This window comes from Scomber japonicus, chromosome 15, assembly GCF_027409825.1.
Source record: "Scomber japonicus isolate fScoJap1 chromosome 15, fScoJap1.pri, whole genome shotgun sequence".
NCBI lineage: Eukaryota > Metazoa > Chordata > Actinopteri > Scombriformes > Scombridae > Scomber > Scomber japonicus.
The window spans coordinates 26,660,046-26,670,149 of record NC_070592.1 but is presented as its reverse complement, the minus strand read 5'-3'; the positions used below and the strand labels follow the sequence as shown (position 1 = coordinate 26,670,149).

Here is a 10,104-nt window from a genome sequence, read left to right as displayed (position 1 = left end):
TTTTTTGAAGGCCTTTCCAGATTTTTTGGTTAGCTTGTGGTGTTCTGGGATGGTTTGGTTCATGCTGTGTTTTTATTTGAGAGGTGTTGTGTTTTCTGGGTTTCGGTTTGCCCCACTTCGCACCTGTCCTGCATTTTCCTCATTAGCCATGCCCCGCTCATTGTGTCTTCCCCGAGACTAGCAGCTCTCAGCCTGTCTCTGTGTTGTGCCACCTGTTCCTTGTCTGATTAGTATGGTTTGTATTTAAAGCACAGTGTTCAGTCCGGTCTCTGTCGTCTGCTCAGTTCAGCCTGCTAAGTCCATGTGTGTCTGTCTCTTTTGATTTTTTTTGCCTACATCTCCCATAATAATTTCATCCTGCTGTTGGTTTTCGATCTTTGCAATTGTATCCACCTGCTCTGTTCTCCTATGTGATACACAACATTAGCATTCATCACATGTTTGTGTCCATCTGAAAAATACCATTTGTGGTGCTGCACAGATATCTGTGCCTGCACATCATATTCTGCAGATCTCCACAATAATCACACCATAATCATTTTAATATGTTTTTCAATGAGGATGAGAATAATGATGTAAATGTTATCACTCCCTCTCATATCATTAATCATATCGCAATTACAATATCAGTCAAAATAATCGCAATTACAATGATATTTTTTCAGCTCTAAACTAAATGGATTTTTTTTTGTGTGTGCAGATAGTTGCTAATTGCATCTATCGGCTGTTAGCTGCTGGTTAATGTAGAATAAGTTGATTGCTTCATGTTTCACAGTAAACAGCGTGAGACAAGTTTGATGAGAGCTGAGAGACTCAATCAAAACAGCTAAAACTCTGTAAAGCTATAACCGTGTAAAACTTAGGGGAATTCCACAGCCAGGTGATAACTCTCTGTGTGTTTATCACTACAAACGACACCTTTCACATCACCTTGATCAGGCGCTATTATAAAAAATATTGATTAGTGTAGTGTTAAATTATTTCATGCTCTTATATTCCTGCAACTAGAAGCAGGGAGATGATTCCTGATCCTGTTACTGTACTGAGACTTAACTTCATATATGGCCTTCTCTGTTAATATATCACTCATTTATCAACCTCTGTGTCAGTGTATAGTCACACTGCATGCATATATGGCGAAACAGTGCAGGAATATTCCTATCCTTTATATAAACCTGTTATGTGAAGACTTCAGCATGAGCATTTCTGAGAACAGATCCACGTATCAAGATAGAACTGGCAGCTGGCAGGTTTTTGCTGTAGTGTTTTTAATATTTTCTGCTGCTCCATTTCCTTCTGCCTCTTTTCATATAGGTGGATGGGCTTTGTGCAGTTTTTATCTACTGAAACAATGCATTTTATCCATTGTGTAAGGCTGCATACTTGTAAGGTGCACTGAACTTGCAGGCATAGCACAGTGTAAGTGGTGCATTTCAGCAACAGCAGGAAACAGGTGTGAGACACTGGAGAACCACACATGGAAATGGCACATATGACTGTAATAACAGCTGGTATATAGGGTTAGGGTTTTACATAGTAGTAGTATAGTTTTATTTATTTAACAATTTACTTCTTATAATTCCTTTACTGTTTTATTGTTTCTCTTCTTTTTTCTCCATTAGGACTGTTTTTACTACATTGCTTTGAAAAACTCCATATTTGTTGGAGCTCATATTCTCATGTGTGTATGACTGATGCCTGTGCTTATAATATTCAGTTATGTGTGATTGTTTGACCTAAAAAAGCTCTGAATAGGGTCGATTTTGGTCTTGTTTTTTATTTTACAGCCAGGATATATTACAGACTTTTTATCTTTTTGTACTCGAACACAGCAGGAGACTGTCCTGTAATGAAAAACAACAGCATTTTGGTGTAATCTCACCGACCACACACACACACACACACACACACACACACACACACAGTGGATGCAGTGGATGCTCTATGACTTTTTTCGGGGAAAATGTTACTAGTGATACATTTCCATGGAAATGATTACTGAACAGGATGTTTGTTCATCCGCTTGTTATTTACATTGAGCTGTGGCGTCTTCATTATCTGACATTTCTCCAGCCAGGCATTCTGACCAGAGCTGATCAAAGTCTTTTTACATGGTAGCACAAACGTACAGCAGAAAATATCCACATACAAAATGAAACATAAAAAAAGTTTTTTTCCCCCTTTTTTTTGTCTTTTCAACTTAACTTTGCTGTGTTGCTTTTTTTAATTTTGCGATATTTGTATGTAACATTAATTAGGTTAATGATATTAATGTTTATTTTAATATTCTACCTTGCATTATCTTGCACCTTATTGTGCTTTATCTCTTACAGATAAACTCATAGTGGGTTTCTACCTCACCTGCACGTGTTTTATTTTCATTTTACTATTTTTTAGGGAAAGTTCAATAGAGCTGCAACGCAGACATTAGAAAGTAACTTTGGAGGGCTCTTAACTACTGTAGATATTATGTTTGCATGAATATTGATGATGCATATGTCATATTCTTAGACTGTCCTTTTAAGCAAATGCAAGTAAGTGACAAAGCCCTCTAATGGAAAAGCGAATTAGGTGCTGTAATTATACAGCAGCCATGTCCAAACTATTCTATAAAGGGCAGTGTGCCTGTATGTTTTCAAACAATCAAAGAGCACACATGATTCAAATCAACTGTCTGAAGGATGAGATCAGCTGATTAAATGAGGGAAGCTCCTGCTGGGTTGGAATGAAAACCTGCAGACATCCCTGTTATATAGTGTATACATACAGAGGATGTCTGGCTGGATGGATGAGTTGACCAAATGTATGACTTTAATACAAGAGACCATCTGTTTTGACATATTTTTTCCAACCTTTTGCTTTCCTCTGGATAATATTTAAGCATTGCACCAGCAGCAGCAGCAGCATGGTAAACACCTGCAGCTGTGCTTTCCTAGAAACCTCACCTCCTAGCAGCTAATGACCAGCACGCACCTGCAGAAACTCAACACTCACAATGTAATGGTCACAATATCAGACCACTACACTACATCTGTAATTCACTGGCTCTCCTAGTTTTTCAAAAGTCCATTAAGAACAAACTCAAGGACGAAAGCCGCTGCCTTTTTACTAACGTCATCTAGAGCAGCACGTGTATTCCAGGTCTTCTTAATATGACTTTACTGCGCAGCTAATTAGAATTTTAATGAGACTATTTTTATATTTGTCTCCACAAATCCCCACAGAAATGCTTCTTTTCTAACGGCGGCAAAAAAGAAAAAACCCTGTGGGCTGATTTGTGGCGAGCTCTTCATTCAGTTCAGATTGAGGCGAACTGAAGTGACAATGTCGATATATACGGTCGTATTAAAAGAGAGAATACATGTCATGTAGAATGATTGATTACATCAGTCAATGCGGCAGGATGTCTGTATGAGCTGTTAGTGACAGATTTTTGTTGTGTTTCATCACATCAAATAAGCTAAAATTGAACATGGCAACTATAGACTTTAAAAACAGCTGTGCTATGATTGACACTTTGTCATTTTTTTTGTCATATATTACATAGTTACCTTTAATAAACAAACAAAAACAATGTAGGTTCCAGCTTTGTGTTGACAAAGTGCTGACTCATCACTGTTTAGGACCCATACAGTAGTTTGTACTTTGCTCTCATGTTTACTCATCACTTCTCGTGGGTGTGGAAGTGTCGGTAAGCAACAACAGTGAGAAAAACTCAAGCAAACAGGATGAATCAACAGAATCTCACAGCATCAAGAAAAGCAACATTTCAGTATTATCTCCACGTCACCTGTTTGATGACCAATGGAATAACTGACGGACAAAAAAAAGCAGTTTCTTTAAATAAATATTTTATTTGAAAATAAATACATTTTCTTAAAATAGAATCAATAACATTACAAAAGCTTTGAGGAAGCGGGAAAGAAGGAGGAGGAGGAGGAGGAAGAGGAGGAGGGTTTACCCAAAACGAATCATGTGTAATTTGGAACAAGGAGTACAATCTCACACGTTTTTTTTTTTTTTCTACCATCTTAAGACGAGTTCCCACAATGTTTTTTTTTTTAGTACTGTACATTCTCAGCTGCTTTGTGGGGATAAAAGTGGTGGCATCACCTCACGTTTTGCTTTGAACATGCAGTCCACTCGGTCTTAAAGCTTCTCAAAGGCCACGCACCCGAACCAACCGGTACACTCAAGACTGTATCTACACACTCGTTTCGTAAAAATGTTAGGATATAATCTCTTAACACGTCAAAAAATCGGCCACTGATTTTTTAAACTTTTTTTTTTTTTTAAACATTTACATTTGACAATGTTTTTTTTGTTTTTTTTTTACCTCAAGTACCTTTTTAAATGTGTCTAGATCAACTTTCACCTCTAGTCTACAGTACAAAGATACAATACACGTGAAGGCGGCGCTTATTGATATAGCGGTGATCGCAGGCCACTGTCTCGCTAAGGCCAGAAGTATTTCTGTCTTTTATCGTGTGAGGTCTTGACTGCAGTTTGCCAGGCAGAAAGTGCCACTTCAACAGCACTGTTTTTCAATGCCCACTGTTTTCTCTCAAGAGCTTCGAGATGGCAGATCTCCAGAGTAAAAGAGGGAGAGAGAGAGAGAGAGAGAGAGAGAGAGAGGCAGGGACGGCGCAGTTGTATCGGAACAGATTAACACAGTGCACCAAGCGCAGCCCTGACCTCTCCGTCAGCTCCACAAATAGCATTACGACAGCGCAGGAAGTTCTCCCTCCAACCCGGCAAAAGCAGCAAACCTTGACAAAAAAACCTAATTACTTTACTGTGCTAAAGAAGAAAAAAAAAAAAAAGAAGGAAAAAGGCGCCACAGAACATGTCCGTTTTATAATTATTGAGTCATTGGAGAATGTGCAAGCCGACCTCAATTAAGACAAGCGTGTGAGAACATGTAATTTAAATCTAATCAGTAGAAAAGCAGCAGAGTAAGCTAATCTACGGTGGAAAAAAAAAACCTAAACACAACAACTTTGCACGCTTTGTGGTCTTCGCTCGCCCCCTCCCCCCCGCTTAATGAAATCAATGCCACAGGTAGCGGCGGCTTTAAATAATGATTAAACTAAGTGCTGCCGGGGAGTGCTGTGTCCACACATTGTGGGACTCGCCAAATTCTCTCTCTCTCTCTCTCTCCCTCTCTCTCTCTCTCTCCCCCTCTCTCTCTCCCCGCGCAGCCTCCAATCAGCTCCAGCACAGCCGTCCGTGGTTTAGGGAGGACACACACACACCGCCATTTGATGGGTTTTAAATGCCTCACTGCGCTGACCACACACACACACAGATGCGCACAAATAACACACAGATGCAAACTTCGCAATCACGCACTTGTTTTTCTTTTTTTTTCCTTCTTCTTTTTTTTTGAAAAACCAATCCTGCTTTTAGAAAGAAAAAAAAAACTCAGATGCGAAGCCAAACAGCTCTTGATAGCACTGCCTGGCTGCTTTATTTTTTTCTCATATGGCTTCTCGTGAGTCTTTTCCAAGAGGCCACAGTTTCTCATACTAATTAGCTTCCTCCCTCCTTAACTCCTCTCGCTATTCTATTAAGCGGTAACCCAGGATTGGCTCGCGACTAGAACCGAAACGTGTGACTCGGAGTAGCGAGGGGGGGGGGGGGGGGGGGGGGGCAGAGCCATTTTCTACAGATGAATGCTTATTTTTAAGCTGACACTCTCTAAGCAATGTGCCGCTTTGCCAGTGAATCAGCCACAGTTAATTAGAAGGGAACAGATGCGATACATTTAATGATAGCCGATGTTATCGGAGTCAAGGTAAATGACACTGAAGGCTAAACAATCAATGTAGCACATTTCACCCAGACAATCCCCAGATAACCCCCGCCCCCCCCAAAAAATCAGTCAGTCAGGAATGCAGTGCAACCTCAATCTCTCGTTCTCGTAGGAAATGTGTGAATTACTTGTAGGAACCTTCTCGGTTTTTTGAAGAGCCAGCCTTCAATATGCACATAAATTTCCAGAAAAAGAAAAAAAAAACTCCTCTTAATCCCTTCATCCTTGTATAAACAAAATTCAGAGGACAGCCATTTATAAATTTGTAAAACATCTGCTACTAGTCTAGTTGAAGGTGTCATCAAGAGATAAAATACATTTAGAGATGCCACAGAATGTAGCAGACCCAGATGGACAGTCTTTTCAGGTCGCCTTCCCCCTGTCGTTGTGTGTTTAGTTTACAATTCTCCCAAAGCCTCGGCACCGCAGGCACATGTGCTGAGGGCCAGATGGGTACAGACAGAGTCGGCTGCATCAGGATGCCTCAATTTGGCCAAAGACGACAGATCTTACTGGCACCGGCTCAAAGAGGAGATACTTGGTGCTTTCGGTGCGATTTTATTCGCGTTACATTTCAACTGGCAGGCAGGGTCAGTGTGAAGTCATACTAGACACTGTCAAAAAACACAGACACAGAAACACCCAAACAGAACAGAGAGATTGTCTCCTCTTGCTGTGCTACTGTGGCCACTCAGTCATTTCTTTGGGGGCGTCCAGTCCAGTCCAGTCTAGTCCAGTCCAGTCCAAACAGACCAACCAGCATCTATCCATCTTTGCTTCAACAGCTCACCGTGCTCGGCTGCTGTTTGCACACAAAGTCTGATATGAAGTCAAATTCGTTCTGTCCTAGGAAGAGCTCCGGCAGCTCCTGAACGCGGTCCAACCCAAACTCCAGCACCAGCGAAGTCAGAACTTCCTCGTCAATCAGGTCCATGTCCATGCCGTTTAGACCCAGAGGGGCGCCTATGTGCTGCATGCTTGAAAGCTGGGCTGGACCCATCCTGTACTGAGCACCGTTGGGCATGTGGTGACCGTTGGCCGAGCTGAGCGGGTGTCCATGGTATTGAGTGTTGAGTTTCTGCAGGTGCATGCTAGCCATGAGTTGCTGGGAGGTGAGGTACTGCTGGGGGTGTCCACCCTGCTGCTGCTGCTGCTGTTGCTGCTGTTGTTGCTGTTGCTGGGGGTGCATATGATGGTGCTGCTGCTGCTGCGGACCCTGGTTGCTGTACATCATGTTCCCAGACATCATCTGGTGGTGATGGTTGGCCATCTGAGCTCCGTTGACGGGGCCGGCCATCCCTCCTGGTCCCACCATACCTTGCCTTTGTCTCATGGCCGCTTCCATGTTGCTCTGAGGATTCCTGCTGTAGTGCATCACCTGGCCGTTGGGCAGGCTGCGCATGGGGGGCTGGCCGTTGTGCTGCGGTGGTCCGTTCATGCCCATCCTGAAGCCGTGGGTCATGGGCATCATCATGTGTTCAGCCATGGCTGCTCTTGTTACTCTACAAATGATATTAGTGAACAACAGTCAACACCAGTTCTTAATACAACACATATATGTAACTAAATGTACTTGGGGGGGGGGGGGAACCCACAATTTAAAGGGGCATTCCACAAATTTTACACATTATGTTCAGTTTTGTCATCATCTGTAGCTTTAGCCTTTAGATGGCGTCATCAGGATTTCATCTTGACTCAATCTATATTACAAACTGGACGTGTGAGGTTGGAAGATGTGAGCATTTAGTAGGCATGGAAGGTCTAATGAAAGAAACGCTCCCTAGCTGCATTATGGGAAATGTAGTATCCTGGTTTTTTGTAGCTTCAACCATACTAGAGACTAACAGCTAAGATATCTGAGCTCCTGCAGCTTTGATTTAAACAATTCTTTCTTTAAACTGTCTCCTGTGAGTCATCTAATGTTATAGCAGTGCAGTACTTAACTACTTGAGTACTCCTTTAAAACAATCATATTCATTGTCTTGGAGCTCTATTGCTGTACTGAAACTATTCCTCCACACCTCCACAGTTCCTCCTTCTTTATTAAACACTTCCAGTTACATCAGAAGTGTCCTGTTAAAAAAATAAATAAAAAAAATCCCACTTCAATCTTCCCAAAATTACACCATCAGTGAATTACCACTGGATATCCCACTAGACGAGGGAGGGCAGCAATACCCTTGCAGCCAAAAGGACGCATTGGAATGCTTCTCCAGACCACACACACCTCTTCCTCTTTACATACACACTCACACACACACACACACACACACACACACACACACACACACACACACACATTACCTCTTCATACAATCATTACTAAAAGATCTCCAATTAAGATAAAATACAGATGACAAACAGATTCAGCTCACGCGGAGGCCATAATTTGTCGCCAAACGTGATTGGCTTGTTAAACACTAGATCGTATTATTTTACAACCTGCCTCTGTAGAATGGAGATGATCATGAAATGAAACATCAAGAGACAGAGCGAGAGTCATGTACTGATATCCTTACTGTGTGTCTGGCTGCGAAAAACAAAGACATTTCAGGCTTTTAACCCCCCAACCACCACCACCAAACCCCTTTTACACCCCCCCCCCCCCAAAAAAAGAAAAAGAACAGTGGTGGTGCTCCGGGCTGCTTGTGGCAATTCAACCCTTTTTACTGCTGATCAAACAAGACAGCAACACTTTCCTCAATAGCCTAAATCCTCGGAATATTATGCTCTTGTGTTACCTAATTACAGCCTATCAGCGGAGCCTTCTCCTGCAGATCCATTCAAACAAATGCCACTTTGTAAATAGATAGCCTGCTGGAGGATGATGATAATAATAATACTAATAATAATATAAACTGGCATTATTACACACGCTTCAAAGCTCTTTTTTTAAAATCCTGCATGCGGACTATTTCTTTTAATTCGAGGAATAAATGAGGTTGATCTGTGTGTGTAACCACATCTGATCAGTGTTGAATGTATGAAAAGAAGAGATGAGAAATGACAATACAAAAGGGTAAAGTGCTGCTTCTACCTGCTGTAGTAGGAACAGAAAACGACACCTACCCGATGTAATAATGTGGAATCCGTAACAGAGTTAAGTTAGATCGGCGCCGGTTGGGTTTATTCTCCAGCTGATGCTCCGGCTACATGCAGCCCTGCAGCGGATTCAAACTCTGCGGCGTCTCGGTAGTCAGAGGAGTTTGTTTTCTGGGTCAACTCAGGGATTATATACATCTATAAAGCACGGAGAGAGAGAGAGAGAGAGAGAGGGAGGGAGGGAGAGAGAGATAGGGAGAGAGGAGGAGCTACCGTCCTCTCTGTCTCCTTTGTTGCCATTGGTCCTCCCCCTTAATCACTGTGCAAAGAAACCCTCACTAACTACCTCCACTGATCCACCGGAGCAGCAGCGCTCCAGCTCCAGCTCCAGCTCCAGTTCAGCCGCGCTGTGCTGCACGATCCGCCGGGGAGGTTTCACCACCGCCCCCCGCCCGCCCCACTCTGCATTACCCTTTACACTATTATCCCTCTAATGATCTTTATAGTGTCTTAAATGAAAGCTTTCTGTGTAAAGAGCAGCAGGGAAGGATTCCTCAACAACAGAGAAAATGTGATTTTGAATGAGATTCTTTGGAACACACTTAAATGGATCCGTAGCCATTTATAATAAATGTAGCTATTAAGTGTTAAAAGTCCACAATGATTTTTTAATAGCAACCGATGACACACATTTATTATGTTTACAGTTTCATTTCATTACCTTGACTTTGTTTCAAGCTCACTTTGTCTTCCAAGCAATATATTTCATAGCATTCATTTGCAAATTACAGTTAAAAAGGTCACATATGACTTAAACTACTGTTGTGAAAGAAAGTGTTTTTTTTAATTAACTCATTGCCAAGTCATTAAAACAGTCACTGTATGTATGTCATTTCTTTTCCCCACAATATCTGCTCATAGCAACTGACACATGATGACTGTTTTTATGATTATGTTTAAGAGAAAGGGTTTGGGACACATTGTGGTTTTGAGAAAAATAGCTTTTAAAAAGTCAACCCAGGCTGGAAGCAGTAGATCACATTGTTTATTATTTCAAGTCTTGGCCAAAACCATCCGCCGTCTTTCCCTAAAGTTAAACATAGCTGACTAGGTGTATTAATATTGAATATAAAGTTAATACCACATTAAGTAAAACAAATATTATTCAACCACAACATTGGTTTCCCAAACTCAGCATGTGAACAGGTTATTTTGGGACTGTGTAGCTTCATGTGTAGTTCATAACA

At 41.6% G+C, this 10,104-nt stretch overlaps 1 protein-coding gene across 1 annotated transcript; it reads right to left on the bottom strand.

Annotated features, from left to right (window-relative positions):
- Positions 1-5,356: 5,356 nt before the first annotated feature.
- On the bottom strand, positions 5,357-9,036 carry cited4a (Cbp/p300-interacting transactivator, with Glu/Asp-rich carboxy-terminal domain, 4a). Its single transcript, XM_053334129.1, has 2 exons — positions 8,885-9,036; positions 5,357-7,317 (listed from the first exon to the last, which is right to left on the bottom strand). The coding sequence occupies exon 2, from the start codon at positions 7,299-7,301 to the stop codon at positions 6,594-6,596; it is 708 nt and encodes a 235-aa protein (XP_053190104.1). The 5' UTR covers positions 7,302-7,317; positions 8,885-9,036; the 3' UTR covers positions 5,357-6,593.
- Positions 9,037-10,104: the final 1,068 nt, after the last annotated feature.

Bases quoted from the DNA above. Each gene is read 5' to 3' on its own strand.
- cited4a (XM_053334129.1), bottom strand. From the start codon at position 7,301: ATGGCTGAACACATGATGATGCCCATGACCCACGGCTTCAGGATGGGC.